This window comes from Acytostelium subglobosum (assembly GCF_000787575.1).
Source record: "Acytostelium subglobosum LB1 DNA, scaffold: scaffold4, whole genome shotgun sequence".
Lineage (NCBI taxonomy): Eukaryota > Evosea > Eumycetozoa > Acytosteliales > Acytosteliaceae > Acytostelium > Acytostelium subglobosum.
Window position 1 is genome coordinate 812,365 of NW_012236528.1, and position 25,292 is coordinate 837,656.

At 45.0% G+C, this 25,292-nt stretch overlaps 10 protein-coding genes across 10 annotated transcripts; 7 read left to right on the forward strand and 3 right to left on the reverse strand.

Annotated features, from left to right (window-relative positions):
* Nucleotides 1-821: 821 nt before the first annotated feature.
* SAMD00019534_024890 (hypothetical protein) lies at nucleotides 822-3,730 on the forward strand (the record flags this gene model as incomplete). The annotated part of the gene is made up of 4 exons (XM_012901787.1): nucleotides 822-915; nucleotides 1,031-2,087; nucleotides 2,153-2,345; nucleotides 2,408-3,730. 4 exons carry the CDS (start codon nucleotides 822-824, stop codon nucleotides 3,728-3,730), a joined length of 2,667 nt encoding a protein of 888 aa, XP_012757241.1.
* A 1,085-nt stretch (nucleotides 3,731-4,815) lies between these two features.
* Nucleotides 4,816-6,608, forward strand: SAMD00019534_024900 (hypothetical protein; the record flags this gene model as incomplete). Its single annotated transcript, XM_012901788.1, has 3 exons — nucleotides 4,816-4,887; nucleotides 4,976-5,705; nucleotides 5,752-6,608. 3 exons carry the CDS (start codon nucleotides 4,816-4,818, stop codon nucleotides 6,606-6,608), a joined length of 1,659 nt encoding a protein of 552 aa, XP_012757242.1.
* Nucleotides 6,609-6,982: 374 nt separating this feature from the next.
* On the forward strand, nucleotides 6,983-9,606 carry SAMD00019534_024910 (hypothetical protein; the record flags this gene model as incomplete). The annotated part of the gene is made up of 5 exons (XM_012901789.1): nucleotides 6,983-7,131; nucleotides 7,212-7,543; nucleotides 7,609-7,812; nucleotides 7,886-8,758; nucleotides 8,828-9,606. The coding sequence occupies 5 exons, from the start codon at nucleotides 6,983-6,985 to the stop codon at nucleotides 9,604-9,606; spliced, it is 2,337 nt and encodes a 778-aa protein (XP_012757243.1).
* A 70-nt stretch (nucleotides 9,607-9,676) lies between these two features.
* SAMD00019534_024920 (hypothetical protein) lies at nucleotides 9,677-11,194 on the reverse strand (the record flags this gene model as incomplete). The annotated part of the gene is made up of 2 exons (XM_012901790.1): nucleotides 9,677-10,213; nucleotides 10,322-11,194. The coding sequence occupies 2 exons, from the start codon at nucleotides 11,192-11,194 to the stop codon at nucleotides 9,677-9,679; spliced, it is 1,410 nt and encodes a 469-aa protein (XP_012757244.1).
* Nucleotides 11,195-11,574: 380 nt separating this feature from the next.
* On the forward strand, nucleotides 11,575-12,447 carry SAMD00019534_024930 (hypothetical protein; the record flags this gene model as incomplete). The annotated part of the gene is made up of 2 exons (XM_012901791.1): nucleotides 11,575-11,598; nucleotides 11,776-12,447. The coding sequence occupies 2 exons, from the start codon at nucleotides 11,575-11,577 to the stop codon at nucleotides 12,445-12,447; spliced, it is 696 nt and encodes a 231-aa protein (XP_012757245.1).
* Nucleotides 12,448-12,550: 103 nt separating this feature from the next.
* On the reverse strand, nucleotides 12,551-13,700 carry SAMD00019534_024940 (hypothetical protein; the record flags this gene model as incomplete). The annotated part of the gene is made up of 3 exons (XM_012901792.1): nucleotides 12,551-12,578; nucleotides 12,654-12,976; nucleotides 13,059-13,700. 3 exons carry the CDS (start codon nucleotides 13,698-13,700, stop codon nucleotides 12,551-12,553), a joined length of 993 nt encoding a protein of 330 aa, XP_012757246.1.
* A 942-nt stretch (nucleotides 13,701-14,642) lies between these two features.
* On the forward strand, nucleotides 14,643-18,489 carry SAMD00019534_024950 (hypothetical protein; the record flags this gene model as incomplete). Its single annotated transcript, XM_012901793.1, has 4 exons — nucleotides 14,643-14,917; nucleotides 14,998-15,610; nucleotides 15,804-16,073; nucleotides 16,129-18,489. Coding segments are annotated over 4 exons (3,519 nt in total), but the record flags the coding sequence as incomplete, so codon positions are not given.
* Nucleotides 18,490-18,816: 327 nt separating this feature from the next.
* SAMD00019534_024960 (hypothetical protein) lies at nucleotides 18,817-20,691 on the forward strand (the record flags this gene model as incomplete). The annotated part of the gene is made up of 3 exons (XM_012901794.1): nucleotides 18,817-18,976; nucleotides 19,153-19,537; nucleotides 19,623-20,691. 3 exons carry the CDS (start codon nucleotides 18,817-18,819, stop codon nucleotides 20,689-20,691), a joined length of 1,614 nt encoding a protein of 537 aa, XP_012757248.1.
* A 246-nt stretch (nucleotides 20,692-20,937) lies between these two features.
* On the forward strand, nucleotides 20,938-22,278 carry SAMD00019534_024970 (hypothetical protein; the record flags this gene model as incomplete). Its single annotated transcript, XM_012901795.1, has 2 exons — nucleotides 20,938-21,981; nucleotides 22,054-22,278. 2 exons carry the CDS (start codon nucleotides 20,938-20,940, stop codon nucleotides 22,276-22,278), a joined length of 1,269 nt encoding a protein of 422 aa, XP_012757249.1.
* Nucleotides 22,262-25,240, reverse strand: SAMD00019534_024980 (hypothetical protein; the record flags this gene model as incomplete). The annotated part of the gene is made up of 2 exons (XM_012901796.1): nucleotides 22,262-23,605; nucleotides 23,672-25,240. 2 exons carry the CDS (start codon nucleotides 25,238-25,240, stop codon nucleotides 22,262-22,264), a joined length of 2,913 nt encoding a protein of 970 aa, XP_012757250.1.
* Nucleotides 25,241-25,292: the final 52 nt, after the last annotated feature.

Genomic DNA, 25,292 nt, shown 5'->3' on the forward strand with positions numbered 1-25,292 from the left:
CGTCTATCTGTCTACCAATCAGTGTTTCAGGTAATCACACACCATACACTCTGTTTATATATATACTTTATACATTCACCCACCACTGATCACTACACACTGATCATTCAGTCGCGACTCCCACTCACAATCACACACACAAACGCTACCACACGACCAATGACTCTGGGATAACCTCGGCATATATGACAGTGTTGTCAATCACTCACTCATACACCCACCCATGGCACACAACCCATTTTAAGATGGAAGGAGTAATAGAGAGAGAGTAAAGCAAGTTGAATGAACTGATCATCAGTTCCAGTTCATTTCCAGTGCATTCCATCAATCAATCAATCAATCAAACACACATTTACATAATCATACACCCAATCTATAATTGACATTAACATATGTCAATAACCTTTAGAGCAATAATTGACAACCAGAGAGAAGGAGACTGCTCTGCCTTTCATTGCCAATCTTAACATCAACATCACATCTTTACCATAATCAGTTAATTGTGTTATCCCATTGTCGTACTATAATTAAGTTTATTCAATCAAAGTCTTGTCTTGTCTTGTCCATCCACCCATCATCATAGAGTGAGTGAGTGATCAGATAATACAACGACTCACACACACACGAATCGCAATCCACAGCATATCAAGTAGTACTCATAGGATTAGTTAGAGAATATATTATAATATATTGTTTGATCAATCTTTAAACAACTCACTCCATCAACTTCAACATCATCACACAACACTCTCAATATCAACATCATCACTCCATCAATCCATCACTTTTATAAAAGTGGAGAGATATAAACTAGTTCCAAAATGTTCCAACAGATACAACAACAGGTATCCAGATGTCTAGTAATACTGGCAATATCATTACTAGTAATCAATGATAATATAGTCATAGTCATGGGTATGATCAATTAATCAATCAAACAAAAGATAGAATTCCAGAAATCCAGAATTCCAGGATACAATTACTTCACCAACATTGACTAATCCACATCATTAAACATACCAAACAATAGGTAATCCATTGGAAGATATATTGTTAGAGAAGAAGGGTGTGATGAGTGGCTTCAACTCTAGTGCAGGATCATTGATCGCAGCTATTGTAGTGGGCACTCCAGTATTCTTCTTGGTGCAATACTTTTTGGAACGATATGAGAATAGAGAGCGAGAGCAGACTGAACTCAAATCAGTACAAAACAAGATAATTGCCAAAGATAAGGAGAAGGCCAACAACGAGTTTAGGAGTCGTGTCGACGCATATGGCACGGCCAAGATACTGCGCGAGTGTATCGATCGATCGACTCTCCCACAGATATATCTTCCCTCGCCAGTCAGCAAACATTATTCCAGCTCATCACTTTCGTTGTCCACTACGACATATACCACGACAACGATGACGCCAATGCCGGCGCCACACAATCCATATCAAGTGCGCACGACATCTTGTACATTCTCCAAGCTATCGACGCCAACTTCAAGTTTCTGCTTCGAAAAACGTTCGCCGTCCAACTCTGCTCGCTCGTCACCCATGATAGTTAGACGTACTAGCAAGCCACTGTTTGGAAACATTGGTTCTCCACAGGTCATGTCGCCGCCATCACCAGTGTTGTCCGTCTTTGGCAAGTCTTACAAAGGTTCTTCTCCGGGTATATCTCCAGTATCCTCGCCAACAATGATCAAGCGAACATTGTCAACGGACAAGACCGTGACGATACTGAGTCCACCGCGTCCAAAGAGTTCCAAGCTGTTCCAAAATGCAGCATTGCTCACTTTGCTGAGTAGCAACACTGTTCCAAAGGATCATTGGCACTCGATTGTCTCACGCATCCTTGAGCTGGCGATGACCTATTGGAGTCCACCCAAGTACGACACTCATGCATCACTGACAGCACTCAATCAGATCGAGCTGTCGCTCTGTGGATTCTCGGAGCAGGAGAAACTGAACAAGCAGGTGCAGACCATAGACGACCAGAAGTACTTCAGTCCGATCATCTTTGAGATATACGGCAAGGTACTGCCACTACATGAGTTCATCAGAGTTCGACCAGCTCGTATCGAGAAGGATATCACAGGGTATGTATTCGCGGCCATGTCAATTTTGGATGGATTGATCGAACTAACACTCATTCAATCATTAGTGTCATGGGAGTGTACGTGATTGTACTTCATAGCTTGTTCAACTCATTTAGCAATTGGATGCATGAGTTGGCATCGTTCGATGTCAGGAAGGCCAACTTGGATGAGAACAAACAGATCCTGTTACAATGTCTGGCATCGGAAAGTCCAAGCAAGGAGTACATGCATCAGCTTAGCATGAACTATCTCATCGATGTAAGTCCAAAGACCCTCAATCAATCAACTCCAACTAACCAGGCGGACACACTCATTCATAGTATATACGCAACATCTTGTTCTACTCTGTGAGGGACTATAATGGATCAAGCTTGTATAAGATAGTGGATCATTACCATGGCATTGCCGATGACATTGACAAGCTGTTGTTTGAACATGAGATGTTGGTCGACTTTGAACATATGAATAGTTTCGGCAGCAATGGTAGTCGTGGCAGCCAGCAGATTGGAATGGATGGAGCGACATCTGTGGACTATCACGATATCATGATCACCGTGTCCGCTCCGCCAGAGGAGAGCACGATTATACAGGTTGTCGAGAACAATATGTTGCGACAGGCCAAGTCGTCCAACTCACTGCGCTTCGACCTGTCGACCACGGGCGAGGCACCGGATGTCATAGTGATCGAGGAGGTCAACATCATGACGATCATCACCTCGGTCACCAATCGTCTCTCGCAGATCGACTTCCACCTGGCCGAGCTGCCTCAGCCGCGACCCGAGTTCCCCTTCAGCACAATGGTCACGCTCGAGCAACAGAAGACCATCCTGTCCAGCTGCTACAATCACCTTCACACATCACTCGAGATCTTTGCCGCATCCGACTCCTTCTCGGCCAAGTTCAAGATTGACACGATACCAGTCCTGAGGATGATGTTGTCCACGCTCAACACACTGGAGGAGCATGTGGAGAATGGCGTGTCCATTGCCGACCTTCCTGCCGGTGACTTGCTCGAGTGGACGTCCACCTTCACAAAGATCGCCACCAGTCTCAACAACCTGGTGCTCAAGAACTCGTCCATTCTCCTTGCCAGTCAGATAGTCGACTTGAGTTTGGGGGTAAACTCACCAACATCTCCAAACTTCCAGTCGTCGCGATTGGCCAGATCATCCAGCTCCAACAGTCGACAGTCGCGTAGATCTGTTGGCTCGCCCATTGGTTCACCACCTGGATTGATATCATTCTTGATGGCCAATGAACAACAGCAACAACTACAACTTCAACAACAACAACAGCAACTACTACTTCATGATCAACATCAACCACAACAACAGCAACAACAACAACAAGGAGGATACGAAGACGGAGATGGTGTCGGAGTTGGAAGTGTTCCAACGTTGCCACCACAACGAGAGCGTTGTTCACAGGTTGTTCAGCTGTCGCAGGACAGTGTGATGCTGACCACCATGTCCACGTTTGCCCTGTGTACCAAGGGCATACCATCAGGATCGCTGCCGCCACCCCTCATCAAAGTGTCGAAGTACTTTGCCGACAGCGTTGGTGTCTTCCTAGCATCAATCCGAACCAACATATTCTGTACCTACATATTACTCAATCCAATATACGAGATGCAACAACTTTGATCATTATAATGTTCAAGTTGATGAACCGGTTGTGCACATGTATCTTTCTTTCTGTCTCTTTGTTTGCCGTGTGTGTGAACATCTCATTTTGTTCAACAAAGCTTCATCGTCGCGATGTGATAGAGAAGAGATAATTACAATACACAACAGAGCCAAAGGTATGCTGAAGATGTATGTGTATGACGGTCAAACGCGTATTTCAAACATTCGTTTGATTGGTCATATATATATATATATAATTGAACACACACTAAATCACACTGCTACACACATTAGCTAATTAGTTAGGTTAGGGACCTTACCCTTGCATACCACATTCGACAACAACAGATTGAATGAATGAATGAATGAATGAATGCTTTCACTAACCAACCAATCAATCAATCAAACAAATAATCGATGTGTTTGTGTGTGATATGTTTGGAATGAAAGGGTACCATCACACATGGTTGGAGGTCCCCCTCATCATTAACTTTGTGGCTGGCCTCACTCATTTCGAATTGTGTGGCAAGTTGATCATAAACATGGACAATGGGGCTTGGTTCAATTGGTGGCACAGTGGACTTTCTTCTACTACAACAACATCAACAACATCAACACATAGCACCTGTTATCGATTTGGCTTGGAGGTGACGATCACTCTTTTGAAAATGAGCCAGCAAATTGATCATGATTCCAGCCAGCATGCCATATTCCTCCTCCAACAAATTCCAACCATCTCGATCACTATACCATTTATCATATCATATCATATCATCATATTACAAACTTGATTCCAGAATTACAACATATTTTAAAATAATAATTCATATAACAACGACCAACCAACAGCAGCTCTCCCAAGACAAAAAAAAAAAGATAGTTAATTAATTAATTATCTTCTTCTGTTTCCAGCGGCGGTACTAATTTTAGTACTGCTCTGTTCCAGATTTGTACTTGGCAATCAAGGTAATTATTCGAATATTTGGAAATTAATCAAACAAAAACGATTAATCATACTTATATATTCATTTTGGAATAATTCCAAATATATCCAATAATAATAATAGTATCTGAAGGACTTTGCAACACAATTGTTTGTCCCTATGATCAAGTTTGTTGCCAACCTTTACCAAATGTACAGCCAAGATGCATTCATAAATGTACTTTCCATAAATGTTTGGCTGGCTTAGCATGTGCAGTGGATAATGATGGCAAGCCATATTGTTTTGGACCATCTGGAATATCATTGCCAGCAACAACAAGAGCAACTACCACTGTGTCCACACAACAGTCAACTGTAGCGACTACTGTAGCCTCGACCACATCAACATCGACAGTGGCATCGACATCGGTCTCGACTCAATCGACTGTTGCCAGCACTGTGGCATCCACCACGACAGCACCAGCTTCCACCACATTCTCGACAATAGTCTCTACCTCGGGTGTCTCATCAACCATCACCCAGACCACGACTGCGACCACTACGGGTGTGACGACAGCAATAGTATCAACTGGATCAACGATATACGTCAGCCGAGCGAGCCTTATGTGGCCGGCTCCATGCTCACACTCAAGCGCAAGGCCGACAACACGGTGTATGGCACACAGACCACCACAGCCAACAGCCCCAGCTACTTGTTCAGCAACGTTCCATTCGGCGACTATTGCATATCCGCGTCGGTACCCACCGGCTACAACCGCCTGGATGTGGTCAACGCGGACAATGCATTCGATAGCACCAACAACTTCTGTTTCTCGCTGCTCGCCGACAGGGTGATCAACGCTGGCTTCAGGAAGCCCAACTACAAGATCAGTGGATTCGTCTGGGAGGACACCAACACGGACAACCTGCACCAGAGCACCGACCCCTTCGTGGCGGGCTCCCAGTTCACTCTCAAGAAGAAGGACAACGATCGTTGGCATACAGACTGCCACGGCCAACAACCCCGGCTACGCATTCAACAACGTCCAGGCGGGCGACTATTGTATCTCGGTGACTCTCCCACTGCCCTCTGCCCTGTTCACGCGTATCACTGTAGTCAATGCTGACAATGCATTCGACGTCAACAACAACTTCTGCTTCACCCTGTCCGCAGACCGCGCCATCAACGCTGGCTTCAGGAGGAAGCTGTTCAAGGTGTCTGGATTCTCGTTTGAAGACACCAACAATGATAATGGGCGCCAGACTTTCGACCCATTCATGGTCGGCACAGTGATGACCCTCAAGCGGACGGACGGCACGACGTACGCTGTACAGAACTCCATCGATGGCAACCCCGGCTTCACATTCAACAACGTGCCCGCCGACAACTATTGCATCACCTCTTCGATACCAGCCGGCTACGACCGTCTCTCGGTCGTCAACAACGACAATGACTTTGCCGAGGACAACAGCCCACTTTGTTTCCTATTGTCGGCTGACTTTGTCGCCAACTCTGGCTTCAGGAAACAGCCCATTGGTGGCGTGATCACGGTCATCTCCTACCTGGACGACAACATCAACAGACGATACGATGGAGTGGACGGTGGCGACTTTGGCTCGCCCATCGAGTCCACCCTGACCAACTCTGACACTGGTGCATTCATCGAGAGGATTGTTGGTTCTGGTGGTCCAGACACTGAGACCATCAATGTATTCAAGACAGTGCCAGCTGGCCACTATTGTGTCCAGAATGTTCTACAAAATGGTGGAGTACCATTCGCTGCTTGGAACAATCAATGGAACAACTTTAATGACCAAGGCAAATACTGTTTTGACCTAATGACAGGTGATACAACTCTTTATCAAGCATCATCAATAATAAACTCTAAATCATTTACATTCATTCTTCATTCATTCATTATTTCGTTCGTTCAATCAAATACAACATACAATCTCACATTCCAATTCAAATAAATTCAAAGTTACAATACGAATCGAGATACGTACGTCACTTGTGGATCGCCCAACTTTGATTGAGCCAAAGCTCATCAAAATCTCCAAAAACGATGGTCTTTTTGTAGTGTGGTTGTTTGATTTAGACCCCAACCCTGTGAGTAGGACCTGGGAGTGACGCCAACAACAAACACACACCAAACAACCAAGCAAACAACAAGAGAACACTTAAATTAAGAGTTTGAGTGTGTAACACACACTTCGTCAATCATCTACAAACTTCATTGCTCAATGGTTTGTTTGAGTCAAATTGATTTATTAATATAATTTTACATAACATACAGATAGATAGATAGATTAGATAGACTATACAGATAAATATATATGTACAAGAAATGTCAACGTCAGCAACGACGTCAACTCACTCATTAGAGGATTATAACAATACTAGTAGTGGTAGTTTGAATGGACAACAGCAACAACAACAATCAAAGAATATAAGAAGAAAGATTGGTGACTTCTTGAACTCATTCTTTAAACGAAGGTATGTTCTCATTCAATCAAATCAATGCAATCAATCAATCAATCCAATCTAATTACTAATAATAATGAAATTATGTGTAGACCATCACCAGATGAACTACGCGATAGGAATATATTGATGCCACCTGGCACTCCATCACATAGTAGGAAGAATAGTACTACGAGTTCAAGGGGCAAGAAGAGTACAGGTGATTTATCAATGAATGATCAATCTCAACCAAAGAGATCGGCATGGGAATACTTGAGAAACTTGGACTTTACATTCTCCAAGTTCACCTTTGGCAAGACAGTCGTACATCGTCTCAAGTTTCCACAGTTTGGTCTATCACCCAGCGAGCTACAAGACCTCTATCCAGACCAACCAGATGGCATCCCACTCGTACTAACCAAGGGTATTGAGTACCTAATGAATCGTAAGTCAACTGATTGATTGATTGATTGATTGAATGACACTGACACTCAATGAACTCAATCATAGACTTGGACACTGAAGGCTTGTTCAGAGTACCAGGCAGCAACAAGGAGATAAGCTTACTCAAGTTTAGAATAGAAGATGGTGATCTGGACTTTAGTGCCGTACTCAATCCATATTGTATATGTGGTCTAATATCATCATTCTTCAAGGAGTTACCAGATCCACTCATTCCATGCGACAACTATAAAGAGGCAATGAATTGTGTTAGTAAGTTATAAAGTCCAGTCCACGTCCCCAACCAAGTCCACGCGCACATACTAACAAACCTTGCAACAAACAGAGGACAACAACCTTGAGAGGATTGCAAGTAGTTTGGCACGACTTGTATTGAATGTACCTCCATCACATTTATGTATATTGCGCAAGTTTATGGAGTTCTTGTCGGTGATTGAGCGTAATAAGCATCGAAACAAGATGACTTCGGAGAACCTTGGAATCATCTTTGGACCAACTCTGATGCGCGATCCAGACTTTACAGACATTGGCAGCGGTCTGGCTAATCTGAAGAATCAATCATTGGTCGTCAAGTATATGGTGGAGCTGTTTGATCCTATTTTCAAGAGCAAGGAGGTCAAGAGTGCCTACAGGAAGTCGATGAAGATCCTGCCGCCAGTGGACTCGTCCTCAATCGAATACCTGGATCCAGCATCAGTCGACACCAAGCGTGATTCAGGACAGGTGCACGTCATTGCCAATGGAACACAGACACAACGACCTCGTCCACCACCTCGTCGCACTGGCACAATCCTGCTCAGTCCTCGACGTGATGACAACACAACCGTCTTCACAATGCCCAACCATGCGACAATGCCTCGGCCAGTTTCGAGGATATTCAATCCAGAGGTGCTAGAGTCGCCGCCTAGGCCGCCCAAGCCACCCTCAAGAAAGCCATTGCCAGTTGGACGTGCCAACCTCCCCAAGTCACCTCCTCCTTCTGCCAAATACTTGACACTACCAAGCAGGCGTATTAGTAATCTTAACGATGACGAGCTGAGCGCATTACAAACCACGACTACAACGACTACAACGTCATCATCGGCAGCGACATCAACACACACCAAACCTCCTCTTCCACCTAGCTCATCATCAACCACAGCAACATCATCAACACATTCACATGGCACATTAAGGAACAAACCAATAGTGCCCAAGCGTAAATTCCCTGTAGATCCTACTTTGGCCAATCAAAATGCTACACCTTCACCATCACCATCACCTTCAGCTTCACCTCTACCATCTCCATCTCCTTCGCCAACTGTAAATAGAAACGCCAACAACACTCACGTCCAGGTGCACATGACCTCATCATTCGACAGGCCTCCAAACAAACCTCCACCCACACCAAACGAACTCAAGTCCAAGACAACACCGATTCCTCCACCAAGGACAGGAGCAGCCGAGCCACCTCCTCCACAACCAACACCACCAACAACAAAGAAGAGAGTACAGTTTGAGGAGCATGCGACAGATGTCTTGGTGCCACCTACGAAGAGTGGCGTCAACACTCAACCATCACAACAACAACAACCTCCAAGATCATCCACACTTCCTCGATCATTCTCCAAACAGGTTGTAGTGGCTCCTCCTAAACCTCTGCCCAAGACACCAGGATTCTTTGATCCACCAGTCACGACCCAATCACCCTCACCATCGCCAACCCCACCAGCTCCAGCACCTTTCAGCGCAAAGACTTTGACGCCAGGCAAGGCACCGCCCCCAAAGTCACACTCATTCATTGCTAGCAGTAGCATCATTAAGGACGACCCGACAAAGACAATGCCAAAATCATCAAAGTCGGCATCAGCATTGAGTCTCTCTGGTGGATATGTACCTCCTCCTCGAGTAGCTCAAGATGAGCCATCATCATCATCTACCCCAATCAACAACCAGCTTCAATTCCGTATGCTCCAGCCATTGAGGGTATCTCCAGATGTCAAACACACAACAACGCCACTGCCTCAGACCAAACAGCAACTCAAGTCAGCTCCACAGCGTGGCTAATAAAGGGGTAGTTGGTAAACTACATGTATAGTATTATGTATTCTGTAACAACATCAACAGCAACAACAGACTACCATTTAATTGCCGATGACATTGTGGACACTTGATCATTTGTGAAGTGCAAGGCCTTGATAGAGTCACCAAGTACCAGCATGCGCTTGGCCTCCAGTGATGTGTTGATGTCTTCGATGCTGATGTTTGTTTTGTTCTGTGATAGTTGAAGCGCCACTTGTATCAGCGAATCTCTGACTGCCACTTCGTCGGGAAGTGTGACGCCAGCGATGGCCGCAGTTCGACGAACCTCTTGTTCCAGTGCACGCTGTTGTTGGTGGATGCCTGCCTCCAGCGAGTAAGTATACAGATCAAACACGCTGTTGATCGCCTTCCTGTAGCCTCCACCCCATGAGTTCATAATATGATTGCTAAAGACTGAGAGCACGGCATCATTTACCGATGGTCTGATGCGCTGTGCCAGGAGTTTGCGCCACACCCAATAGTTGGACAGTTTGTCATACTTGGCTGCGTCATACACCAACATGTGAGCCCATCTAAGTTGACCAATCAAGTTTGGATTGCGCTTTACTGCTTCCATTTGAACAGTGTCCTTCTACAAAATTGTTGTGTGATTGATTGGTCGATTGGAATCATTCCAAGGGGGTTGGATGTGAGTGATTGAGTGATAGTGGATGTCCACAGACATTGGATTAGTACTTACGAATATAGGATTGATGATCTCAAGATGAATGGCTAAGTCAAAGGCATCCTTGAGTATTTTGGGAAGGTCGCGATCAGTGTGCGAATCTACATTGCAGAAGCGCGACTGTTTGTTTGTGGCTGGGTTGGTGAAGTAACTTGGACTTGAGTTGATCGTGGCAATGTCGTTCTGTGCGGCCCAATCACATAGTGACTGACTGCCACCATCATATAGCTTAGCCGTGGCAGCCTGGTGCTGTTGCAGATTGAATGGGAACTCAAAGAACGACAGGTTTGGGTATCGCTTGGACTGAACGATCGACTCGATTGGCACCTGTCCATTGTTATCTAGAAGTAGTGGCGAAGAGATACCATAGCGCTGCAGGGCACCCTCGTCCACGAGCTGCTCAAGCTGCTCCAGCGCGCTCTCCAACTGCTCCTTTGTCGTGGCCGACTCGACATGGAGCAACATGACATCCAAGGTGGAGATCTCCATTCTCTCCTTGGAGATTGCCAGTTGATCGCGTATAAACTTGGCGCTGTCTTCCAACTCCTTGACCTGCATGGGCTTGGTGCGCTGGATATAAATAAGTGATGATCTCTCGATTGACATGGCTTCAGATTCGCCCTCGCTACTGTTACTGCCACTGCTGTTGCTGCTGCTGTTGGAGAAGTGATTGGAGAGCACAGAGTTCAAGACGTCTGTGGGATGCTTCAGATCATTGTTTGATGAGTATATGACATTGCAGCCATTCTTGAGTGCAGTGATCAAAGCTGGCTTGTGATCATTCTCCAGCACATGAAGATTGTCCACGTTGATGCCCAGTGCTGAGGCAGACCACGATGCTGGCATTGTTGAAAGTGTCAATGCTGGGTTGACTGTGGACTTTATCATCTTTAGATGTGCCGATGTTGCTGCAGGTGTAGCATGATTATGTGCTGTGGTAGTTGTTGTACAATATGCTCCTCTCCTGATGTTGTTGGCCCCAAGGCTTATGCCTAGGCTTGAGTGCCACATCTTGGCGGATCGTGATAACATCATATCGTTTCTATTTCTTCTCTCTTTGATTGATTGAATATCAGATTAATCTGATTGATCATTCTGACGAAGTAATTGTTTGGAGGACCTTCACTTTCGTGTTTTTTTTGACTTTGTTAGTTTTTCAAGTAGTTTTTCATCACACGAGTCGACCACAATCGTGCTCATCACTCATTCATACACATAATACTCACCAACCTACTTATCTCAATAACATAAACACATATATATATACAATGGGTTCAAGAGCAATCTTCAAGGTATGACAGACAGGATATCAATCGATTACTTTATGATTATGATCATAGCTACTCGTGCGACCAACCGATCGATCAATCAATCACTCATTTAGTATTCGATCACTTACATTACACTCTCCAACTCACTCACTCAATCAATCGATCGATCAATGATGATGACAAACGAAATAAACACAGAACGAATTGACAACAACACCATTGTGGCATGTGATCGATGCGACAGGACATCACGTTGGTAAATTGGCATCAAAGATATCTCTACTATTGCGTGGAAAGCATAAGCCAATCTATGACAACAGTGTGACGAGAGAGATTGGCGACTATGTCGTCGTGCTCAACGCACATCGCATCGAGTTCACAGGCAAGAAGTGGGATCAGAAGCTGTACAGAAAGCACTCGGGCTATCCTGGCGGTCTGAAGGAGACCAAGGCCCGCGACATGCGCATCAAGAACCCCGAGTACATCATCAGACACGCCGTCATGGGCATGCTGCCCAAGAACAACAACAAGTTCTATCTGGGCGAGCGTCTAAAGGTGTACGCCAGCATCAACAACCCCCACGCCGGCCAGATCTCGCAGCTGCCCGCGTCGCCACTCACCGTCAACCTAGGTCCATTCGAGCCGGTCACCTACAACCCCACCGATGAGCAGCTCAAGGAGTACTTTGCCGGTTACACAGTGGACATTAAGAACACCGACGAGGAGTTCCAGATGGTCGAGACCAAGGTCCGTTCACACAAGGAGAAGCTCAAGACCCAGAGACGTCTGCTGCGAAAGAAACGTGCTGGCGAGCTGCGACCAATCACCATCGACCTATCCGCTTCAAAGACTCAGGATCAGGTCGACTAAGATTCATATTATATTATATAAGATGCGCGCGACTCAATCAATAACAACAACAGCAGATATACAGGTTATTTACATTGTGGCGAAGCCAACAACAACAACATCTTTATTTGATGTCCCATATTGAACATTGACTATGGATGAATGGATGGATATGACAACATGTTAGCGATATATATCACATGGAGGACAGGACAAGATATACATACGTTGGTGTATCATAGATGTTCTTTGTTGGTCGCGATATTATGGGTCCACTCTTTGGATAGTGCTTGGTGATCATTAGCCAGGTGGGCTTGGTTACACAGATGTAGTCGACCTTATGCACCAGACCATCTCTTAGGGATCCGTCATGTTTGAGCAGGTGAGTGTTGTTGATTGGCTCGGGGATGGGGCCTTCCTCCTCGATGAACATCTTCCAACTCCTCACCCACTTTATATCGATGATGAAGAACGGCGGTGTCTCCATCTCATTCAACTCTGAGTTCAAGACGAATATCCTCTCGTCCTCTCTTCTAGTTGATAGTATTCTCTAAGTTGATTGATTGATTGATTGATTGATTGATTGGGTCAGTGGATTGAGTGTGATTGAGTGATCATCTTCCCGGTCATACCTTGGATAACTTTGTTTCCAAGTCGTAGAGTCGGTAGAACTGGGCATCCAGTAATAACATGTTGATGTCTACGGTGCTGGGCAATGTGCCCACTTCGCCCGATCGTAGGTAGTTAAGTATGATGGCAAATAGTTGGGAGTCGCGGTCAATAAGATAGTAGCCATCGGGATCTTTCTCAAACTTGAATGATGGTTTGGTTGGTATGGTTGCGATCTCTTTACCTGGTGTCGTGGTCGTATACGATCCACCATGTATCTGTTGCTGTTGTTGTTGTTGTATGATTGGCAATGCGTTGTAGCCCATCGTACATTCAGAGTCTGTGCTCGCTGGAGTGATGGCGATATGGGGGTCGTCATTCGTCGTTGACTCGAGTAGACGAGAGTTGAGCAAGAATGGATTGGCAATGAACTCTGTCAATCTCTTTGTCGTATTCTTGTCATAGATTGCGATACTACTGAATACGCTGCCTGGGTACCAATTCAAAGTCCTCCTTCTCACGATGAATGGCACTCCGCCCACCTTTAACTTGACCCAATGTCCCAGATGGAACAGGGCAACATTCTTCTGAGTATCCTGTACATGTTTATATAAATCGTTCACTCTTCTGAACTGTGACAATGCTTTGCTATTGGTTTCATCCATATTGAGTCAGTTTCATTCCTTGGCGTGCCAATATATCCACTTGTAACTTACATTGTCGTTGGAACAAATGATACTAAATAATTCCACATGATTATCTCATGCATTCTCAAAGTTAGATTGTATGATAGATATCAAGTCGAGGTTGTTGGTATTGATTGATGTTGTGTTTGTTCTTTGTTGTTGTAACTACTACTATAACTAATGTAGAAGTAGTTGTAGTAGTGTAGACTTGTCTTCTTCTTCGTCTTCTTCTTCGATAGTAGGTGATTCAAAAACATACATCCTATCGAGTTGGATTGGAGCTGCTGTCAAAGTAATGTGAGATGAAGTTAAAGTATTGTATAATGTGATAGATTGTATAAGTATGTATATGTATGTATGTGTACTGTGGAATCAACAACAATATCTATTAATATTCAACTTGAGACTTTATTGATGTTGGTACTCTCGACGAGTCAAACAAAAGCAAAGGACAAGGGATGACAACAGTCCATGTTTGTAAACATTTGTCCAAAACTGGAAATGACCTAAAAAGGTAATAGTGTTTCCCAAATAGTAATCGATTTGCCAGTCCTTGGATGTCTTTATGAAGAAGTTCACACACAGTTACTTGCACATGTTGGTTGTCTCTCATAAGTGATTGACTAACACACTAACTCACTTTAACTTGTGATACTCTCAAATGGTGTGTGTCAGTGAGGTGATGTCTTTGTCCAAGATGACTGTGACATATTGATCAATCAATCAATCAATCATGATCATACTTTACTATTTATTATTATTATTAATAACTACAACAATAAATAATTAATTCAATAATAAATGGAAGGATTATCTTCATCGACATCATCATCATTAGAATATAGTGATGACTTAGAGAATGATTTGGAAATTGATGATAGTTTAATTGATGAACATCAATCATTATTATTCTCAAACAATAATAATAATAATAATAATGATAATAATAATGAAGAGGAAGAAGATAAATCAGTAGATTATGAAGATCCTTTTAAACAACCAGGAATCAATCGATCAAGATCAAGACATGCACGTGCAACATCATCATGTTTATCACAACTCTATTATAAATGTGCATTCATATACTTTAGTGATGTGAATGGTGCACTTCAATATGTACACAAGAACACCAGGCAGAACCTAAAGAGTGTCTTCATGGGTCTCGCCACTGTCTTCCTCGTCGTAATGTTCCTCACGTAAGACATCAATCACATTCAATCATTCATTCACTCAACTCACTCAACTGATTCATTCAATCAATCAATCAAACATATAGATGTCTTCAGAACTTGATTCAGAATACACCTATTGTATTCTTAAAGTTGGCTGAGGATCAGACTGGTGAATTTGACTTGGTGCTAACAGGCGACCCGACACCATTGCTCAATCAGTGGTCTCACGAGAGCCGCTCAGATCCAATGGAGTACCTCAACTCATTCACTCTAGCACCATTCTTCCTCAACTCTACGATGATTACAAGAGAGTTAGCCAATGCTACTACAGTGGATGGCGTGGCGCCACGATGGGAATCAATCGCAAACATAAGATCGCCAGCCACAAACATATCATCACCTCTGATCGTGTTGGCGATGAACTCGACGCTGGAACAACAGCTGGGGTTGGGTCGAGGCTGGACCTTGCCGCCACTGATAGGCAATCAAGCATACTTCTCCAGCACGTTCCTGCGGCGTATTCAGGTCGAACCCAATCAACAAAACGTCGTACATATGAGGATGGACTTTATCGACACTCTTGATCGACTGAGTGCCGCCACACTCATACCGACACTAAGTGACATCGAGAAGATGATCGTCAACTACACCGGCGTACCCATACCACCCAGCATTGACATCAGTCAACTGATTACCATTCTCCAGTTCCAGTATCCAAACATTGTCCAGCAACTGAAGCAGATGTTTGGTAACGGCATCAGTGAGGATGGCAACACACTCTACCCATATATCGTCCTAAGCAACCTCTACGATGACCTCCACGACCAGCTCGTCATTAAGAAGGATCTAATAGGTATGTTCGCTGATCATTCATTCAATCAATCAATCATACACTAACAATCATATATAAGTGATGGGAGCGATTGAGTCCCCAGGCGGCAAGTATCCTTCACAGCTTGGTAATGTAGCAGTGTTGGAGAGTGACTTTGTGGACAAGGTGTTGAGGGATCACATCAACTCAACGTATCAAAGTATGGACAATACATTATTGTTTGTGGAGCAGATCATGAATGCGACATTCCCAATCTTCTTCCCAACCTACAACATAACAAACATACTTCAACCATTCAACATCTTCCAAACCAAGTTTAAGCAGTTTGCCAAAGACTTCCAACTTAATGTAGGTTATAGCATTGATAGATTGATGTAATAGACACTAGCTTACGCTTAAACAGGACTACTCAATGACTCCAATAGTGATGCTACATAATCGAGTGGATGTATACTCATCACCTAATGAGCAGGATATCAAACGATCATTGATGGAGTTCACTAATCAGGTGTCAACATGCATTGGTTACAATTATCCAGCGATATTTACAACACCTTTGGCATCTGCACTCAATATGTTTATGTATCCAAAGATGTCATTGGACCAGATATTCAATTGTGTGGCAGCAGTATTATTGGTGCTTGGCGCATTAATGATATACAGTCTACTCCTCAGCGATGTAGAGGGCAAGACATTCGAGTATGGCATGTTACGTGCACAAGGTATGCGCCATCACACCCTGATCATCCTGTTGCTGGTCCAGTCACTTTACTTCAGCATCCCGGGTATCCTCCTCGGTCTGATCTTTGGCTGGGTTTGCTACGCTGTGGTCGCGCACTTTATATACCAGTTCGTGATCCTTCCTGTAAACCTCGACCTCCATGGCCAAGCTGTGCTGGTCGGCGTGGTGATGGGCCTGCTGCTGCCCATCCTGGCCAACATTGTGCCTATCCAACGAGCACTAAGCAAGACTCTGCGTGATGCCCTGGACATCTACCACCAAGTCAAGTCCGAGACAATGGTCAAGTTCCAGAAGCTAGAGTCCATTGGCTTCAATCCATTGCACACAGTGATCTCAATCATATGCGTGGCTTGTGGCTTCGCCGTCTACTACCTGATACCACTCAGCTTCATCTTTAGTGACATGTCTTTGTTCTTTGGCGTGCTAACCGCCATCCTCCTAGCCATGCTATTTGGACTGGCGCTGCTCGCACAGTCTGTGCAGTCACTCCTCGAACGCCTGTTCCTTGCCCTGTTGGTGTGGGGACCCGACCGCCGCACACTCTACAGTCTGATCAGAAAGAACCTATCATCTCATCGTGGTCGCAATGCCAAAACATCAATGATGTTTACAATCTGTCTCACATTCATCATCTTCACTGGATGTGTGTTCCGTCTTCAAGGCCACAACATCCAGCAACTTGTACGACTGGGTGTCGGATCTGACATCGCAGTCATCAGCACCAACTCAGAGTTTGAGCTGCCTCAAGACGATTTGCGTGCATTCCTCAACAATGAGTTGGTGAACAACTCGGCCACAACAGCAGTGATGTCATACTCATTCGCCACATTCAGTCTGGACAATGTGATGAATATAGTATCAACGACACTCTATCCACTGGCACAATACCCCTCGGCCCAGGTCAAGGTGTACGGCATCGAGCCCAACTATCTTGACACGGCCTATCTCGACTTTTATCGGATCACCAAGACCAATCCGCGACTTGTATTCCCACAATACCTCAAGCGACCAGACATCATCAGGAGTCTCTACGTCAATGAGCATAAGGATGTCATAACACTGGACCCCAACAACAAGATAACTCCACCACCCGATGTGATCTCCAATGGCAGCCAACCAAACATATCATGGTCCTCATCAATTCCATCAAACAACTATATCTACCGCAACTACACAGACATGGTTCTATCCGATGCCTTTGCGCTCTATGTTGGCGCGGACACAAACACTCCATTCAGCCTGGACATACTCTTTGATCAGGCACCCGACGGCGTCAACAACACGGTCAAGCTGCTGGCCAAGCCTCAGTCGATGGTGTCCATGTTCCCCTCGTTCTTCTTCTCGAGCTACTCCCAGACCGTTGCCAACTCACCCGTGCTCATAAGCATCGACCAGTTCAAAGAGACCATGCGGCTCGTGCACAACCTCACTGTCGACCCCACGGTCGTGCTGCCCGACCAGACGCCCAAGTCGCGTCTGCTGATCCGACTCAAGCCCAACACATCGCAGTCGGCGCGCGAGTTCATTGTCAATGGCTGCAAGAACTTCCTCAAGTCCGACTCGATCCAAGTGCTCGACACAGCGTACCTGCTGGCGACCACCGTCACGGCCGTCCAGCTGCTCGAGCTGTTCTTCTACACGGTGTCGGGCATATCGATCGTGCTGTGTTTCTTTATGCTCTCAGTGTCATTCGCCGCCAACATCCATGAGAATGCTTGGGAGTTCAGTGTATTGAGATCGATTGGATTGACTGGATTCCAAGTGAAACGAATTTACATCTACGAGGCATTGGTGTTGATCATTTGCTCCGTTGCACTTGGACTGTTCATTGGACTTGGTGTGGCGATCACCCTTACACTACAATTCGACCTATTCACTCAACTACCATTCTCGTTCCAATTCCCCTACTATTGGTTCTTTGGTGTCATCCTCTCATCAATCATAATTTCAATATTCGTTTCCAGTCGAGTATCCAATCATTATTCATCCAAACAAATTGCATCATTATTAAAAGGTAAATAATCATTCATTCAATCAAAGTAACTTAGTCCTACTGGAACTATTCCTATTCGGTTTGATCAGTAGTGGGATAATCAAATAAAGCCCGGGCTTTTTTTTTGATCAAAAATGTTGAGAAAATGATAAAATAAAAACAAGGGTGTGAGTGAAGTGAGGTGTTGAATGTGTTGAAGTCGAAACACACGACTCACAGACTTTGGTGAATACGCAAGGTAAGCCTGTCTTTAACTTTTGTGTGAAACACTATCATCATTCAACCATTCATTCATTCACTGTTATATATTGATTATTATTATATATTAGTTAGTTACAGAGAAGAAGAAGAAGACAATGTCGCTATCATTCGATTTAACGACAATCAAAGCAAACACAGATGGATGGGGTCCAACTGGCAGTTTGGAGAAGTTCAACGATATCCCCTATGCTCCATTCTCAAAGAGCGAGAAGATTGGAAAGTGCTCCGATTGGAACTCCAACATGAAGCAATATCGTATGCATCATAATCATCATCATCATCGACAGGTCACAGCTTAAACAGAGCGAGTCGCGATCAGTAATCGATTGGTCCCGAATGATTGATTGATTGAGCGGACAGCGAGATGAACAACAACAACATCATCATCATCATCATACTTACATCAAACGATAATGATTACGATAATATAGATAGACAGAACATTTATGGAGCCAACGCTTCGAACCCATTCACATTCAAGTTGGAGGAGGACGAGGAGAGCTTCCAGTTGGTCGATTACTCTCGTCCAACAGTCAACAAGAGCAGATTCCACAACAAGGGACCACGTCAATTCAACCAGCGTGGTGGCTACGGTGGTGGTCAGCGTCAACAGGGCGGTCGTGTCATTCTCGATCGTTACTCATCGCGCGGTGGTAAGCGCGGAGGTCGTCCATTCAACCGTTTCTGGAACGATCGTCGTCAGAAGAACCGCGAGTCCTCAATCGAGATCCAGCCCACTTGGGAGAACAAGCAGGAGATCGACTTGACTCCACTCAAGACACTCTACCTCGAAACAGCCCCACAGCCAGAGCTCATGTATGTGTCATCCCATCGCGGCTACACTCAATCAATCAATAATTCAATCACTAACTCACTCAATCTATCATCCCAATCAATACAGCGCAACATGTGGTGCAGCCAAATACTACAACATTAATGTTGAGAGAGTAACAGCAAGAGACGACAAGAACTTGATCAAGAATGACAAGGCCGTACCATTGATCCCAACGTCAGACGACAAGTTCTTCAGAAAGAACTACCAGCTCGGAAGCATTTACATCACAGACTCGATCCTGGCCACACTGATGACGGCCAACCGTTCCGTCTACTCGTGGGACATCGTCGTCATCCGTGTCGGAGGCAAGACCTTCTTTGAGCACAGACCAGGCACCACTGACAACATCACCGTCTACGAGAATGCCAACCTGCACTACGACGACAAGGACCCAATCAACTCACCAGCTGCGCTCTCCAACGAGGCATCAGTTATCAACCAGAACTACCAACAACAGGCTCTTTCACAGGACACTCCAGCATATAAATTCGAGACTGAGCTGGAAGAGGACGAGTACGACAGCCAGAACTGCGTGACCGTCGGATACAGATATATGAAGTATGACCTGGGCGACGATCTGGTCGTCCTGGCTCGTACCGAGGTGGACGGCGCTGTCCTCGAGAAGGGCCAGACCAAGTTCATCGCGATCAAGGCCACCAACGAGTTTGATCCAAGACGTGATCAATCGACCGACTTCAGAAAGAACATCGACAACCAGCGTGCATCCATCCTGGCCAACGAGATGAAGAACAACTCGACCAAGTTTGCCAAGTGGTCGATCCAGGCCACCCTGGGAGGCATCGACATGATGAGTTTGGGTTACGTGTCACGTACCAACCCACTGGAGCCAACCGCCCACAAGCTGCTCGCCTCGCAGCTCGTCACCGTGTCCAGCCTTAACAACCAGAACCGTGTCGACATGAGAAACACATGGGCCATCGCCAAGAGCCTCATTGAGACCTGCGCCAAGTTGCCACAGGGCAAGTACCTGCTGCACCGCGATCCAAACCGTCCAGTCGTCAACATCTACTCGGTGCCCGACGATGCTTTCGATCCAGAGGATGAGGATGCCATTGAGGACGAGGACAACGAGAATGACAGCCAGAACAAGGGATGGGTTCAGAGCACCAACTAATCAGACATACGCCCTCCACTGTCTGTCTGTCTCTAACTATGTATTTAAACACCTTTGGCATTTAGTAACCAGAGGTGCATCCAATCATATCCCAACTCACCTTCCATCATGCTGCCAATAAACTCCCTTCCTTCGCTGTGCGAGCGACAAAAAGAAACACTCGACTATTCAACACACTCATTCTCGTCTTTCAATCATTCATTCAATTACTCGTTCGTTTGTTCACGGACACATAAACATATAAAGATGGACCTGTCTAAACTGGTTGCAATGTACTCTGTACAGAAACAGCCAATACAACAAGCACCTCCTGTTGCTGTTGTACAACCGCAGCCACATCAACCACATAGACCTCCTGCTCCCTTAATCGCGACTGCCCCCAATGTACAGAGACAACCATTTATGCGAGGAGGACATAGTAATAGAGGTGGTCAGCCAGGAAGAGGAGGTCCACCAAATAGAGGAGGTCCACCGGGTAGAGGCAGAGGTAGAGGTAGGGGCTCGGGCAGACCATTCAACAATAGTGGAGGCAGCCAGACTGGAGGAGGAAGTCAAACAGTCGACAGCAGTAGTGGAGGTGGAAGTGGCAGTAGCAGTAGCAACAAGACCAAACCATTCGGCGAGAATGATGAGGACAAGTTGGACGATGAGGCACTGGACGAAATCAAGCGTATAAAGATGTTCAATCAGAGACTGCGAACGATAAAGATACAAGAGACACCTGAGGATATAGAACGATATCTAGATGAGAGAAGAAGACGATATCCAACAAAGGAGAATATAGAGGCCAAACAGGCAATGATTGCAGAGTCTCGCAAGAGAGGTGCATTGACGAATCAAGGGCAGAACAAGCGAAACAAGACAAGACATAATCAATCACCATCATCAAGATCAAAGGCCAACCCAACAGATACAGCAACTACATCAACTACAACAACTACAACAATTACAACTATTGCAACAACCAAAGATATAACATTGGACAATGGAGACATTGACAACAACAACACTGTACAGAATGAAACGAATGAGTCCAACGATCTGGACAAACATGAAGTAGGCGAAGAGGATGGAGAGATTGAGGAGACTCCCTCCACCTTGGAGCACTTCAAACAGAGTGGTCTAGAAACCTTGGTAGAAATACCAGATACAACCGAACTATTAGAAAAGAAGAAGGACTATTCAAAGAACAAGAACAATAACAAGAATAAGAAGAGTAGCGCTGCTACTGGAAAGGACACTAAAGCCAAGTTAAAGCCACGAATATTGGCCAACTCTTTGTATTCAAAGGTATGTATATGAATGTTGGCTCTTGGTTGATCTATCCAACATCCATGTTGACCAGACCAATCTTCATCTTAGCTATTCAATCGAGAGATTACAGCTGAGAAGAGTGTTATCCTTCAATGCTTTCGACACATCGCCAACAACATTCGCAGTTCTGAGAATGATGCTGCTGAGGAATCCGCAAAGAATGCCCAGATCGATGATGACAATGATGAAGATAATGAAGACCAGGAGGATGACCAGGATAACGAAGTCGATGATGTTCCAGAGGATAACGATGATATTACAGTAAAGAGCTGATGTATGACAGATCTGCTGATGCGTTTGCGCCGGTTGCGGGTGATTCATAATCTGATCCTGCACCAGATGAGTCATCTGAAGCACCATGATGTCTATGTGACTTGCCATCATTCTTCTTCTTCTGTTTGGTGGCCTTTCTCTTCTTTCCAGTGGCATTGTTGTTACCAACATGTCCCTGCAACTGGTGCTCCAGACCATTCTGCTTGATCTGGGCCATTGTCAGATGGGAGTAATTGCAGGTCGATGTATTCTTGCAGTGTCCAGTGTTGGCGAAGGAGAAACATATCTTCATGTTTGGTGGAGGATGTGCATTGCCTTGGTTGTTTGGTTTGAAGGTAGGAGCGGCCATTGCTGCGGCAGACGAGGGCGAGGCAGCAGGTGGCATTGGCAATGGTGTGAGTGTGACCAAGGGTACATCGGGGTCGAACGATGGGATTGTAGAGTGACGTTGATGAACGTCGTACAACTGATTGTCTGCAACCATGCTGCTCACCTCATCAATGGCAGTGTTTGCTACGTCTGCCTCTTGATAGAAGTGCACATAGCTTTCGCTTGACCTGTGACTCATCAGATGAGCACCGACGGGCAGACGCGTAACATGCTTCAACAGCTCCAGCGTGACCTTGGATGACTTGGCCGGGTTGAACTGGCACTTTGGATGCAGTATGTGGGTCATCTCCTTCTTCTCCAGAGACATGATGGTGCGATTCCATATATTGATACGGGCAAAGATGAGATGGGCGTCTGGACGAATGTATGTGTACGACCACCACTTGGCCGTATCGCTTGGCAGTGCATCCTCTAGTCCCTTGTCAGGATGATACTCCACCTTGGTCTTGATGCCCACGTATCTCACCTTGAGTCGTGAAGAGGGGTCTGGGACTAGACCGTGGATCTTGCAACGAATGAGCAGCTTCATCTCGCCAAAGCGCCAAACATTGTACGTGAGGTTGGTGTTGCGGAGGAAGCGATTGGAGTCGTTGACAGCCTGGTCCTCCAGTGTTGAGAAATGGATCGGTGGGTAGTTTGATTGCTCGCCCCTGGATAAGCCAATTGACTCTACAGCCAAGTTGTAGTACTTCTCGTTCCTCTCCCTGTGAGTCATCGATCGCTTCAACAACGGCTTGTCAAGTATGAACACCTTCTTTGTCTCGCCCAATTGATTCTTGTACTCTCTTGATTGAATGGGTACCTCCCAGTCCTCGATATAAGTTGGTCCAATGTTGTTGATCAGCTTGATGAATGTGGACGAAGACAGAACAATATCAATATTATTCTTTTCCACTAATGCCTGTATCTGTGGATCTTTGGACAATTGAGGTACAGTCTATGATGATGAAGATGTTTGTTAGTACTGAGGAATGATTCCAATATGTTTGTTCGCGCTACATACACTCTTTGTCCAATGTGTTGACGATGATGCAATTGGCTCATCAGGTGAAGGATAGTAGTTGGCCAAGGGTATCTCAGAGTTTAGAGCTATTCTCTCAAAGACTGGACACTTTCCAAGTTGGAGTACTGTTCCTCTATGTGTGAGGATGGGGTCGCCAGACAGAGGCACCATCGTGGATATATCAACAGACTCTGTCTTCTTGTAATACTTTGGCATTGTCTCTATACATTTCAACTTCCTCTTGTGTGTCTCGCTTATGAGTCTCTCCATCTCCTCGTCGATATGATGATAGATGTTCGGCCTCTTGACCAGTAATGGCTCTGTTGGTGGTACCATTGTTGTTGTTGTTGTTGTTATTGTTGTCTTTGGAGGTATTATTTTGGTTGCTTGAGCTTGTGTTATGACTGCTGGTAAATTCGTTGTTGACGCGATGGATGTGGAGAAAGTAGATGCTTGTACTTGAGGGGTTGTAGATGTTGATGTCGCGGCTGGGCCAGCTCCAAGTGATGGAGATGACGATGATGAAGTCAATGAGTCAGTGGCTAACTGTTTGTTGCTGTTCCTTATCGAGGGCAGCTTGCGCACTGCTGGTGGAACCAATGGTTGTGATGCTGACATTGAGCCAGTTCCTGTGAATAGATTACCAATTCGCGACTTGGCTTGACGCGATGGTATGTCTGATGGTTTGAATATTGCAATTGATGATCCAGATGTTGAAAGAGACGATGACGATGTTGATATTGATGCAGATTGTTCGGACTCCACGCTTGCCACTGTTACGCCACTGTTGGTGGGTGTTGGTGTCGGAGTTGGAGTTGTGTCCTTCTTTTTGCTTGGAGATGAAGCAGCTTTCTTGGCCTCCTTCTCTTTCTTCTTTGCCTCTTTCTCCTGTTTCTTCGCATCCTCCTTTTCTTGTTTCTTCCTTTTCTTCTCCATCTCCTTCTCTTCCTTCTCGCGCTGTTCCTTCTCCCGTTGTTCTTTCTCCCTTTGCTCCTTATCTCTCTGTTCCTTCTCACGCTGTTCCAACTCTTTTATACGTGCCAACCTCGCTCTATCACGTTGTTGTAATTGTTGTTCCTCTAGGTTTTGTTGTAACTTCATTGTCGCCTCGCGTTGTGTGTTGACTGTTGATAGTATACTAGTCTTCTTTGGTATGATCCTCTTTGGTTTGTTATCAGTTATTGATGATGTCGTCGATGTCAAAGTTGGTGAGGTAGTCTGAGGTGAGGACACCAACTCTGACGACACATGCTTGCTCACTTTCGTCGGAGTAATGACATTGTCACTATCATCAATAAGACTTGTTACGAATGGTTCGTGATCATATGTGCTTTCATCATCGTCGTCCTCTTCATTGTAATTATCCTCCTCTTCTTCGTCATCACAGAACTTGACCAATGACCTGTTGAAAATCTTTTGAAATGGTGTATAAAAGTATGGATTACTTGTGAATGATAGTTGTTGGAATGCTATTGGATCAATAGTGACCTCATTATATTCTTGTTGTTGTTGTTGTTGTTGTTGTTGTTGTTGTTGTTGTTGTTGTTGTAATTGTATTGTATTATTCATTGTTATTATTATCTGTATGGAAACAATAAATAAACGAAAGTTTTGTGAAAGT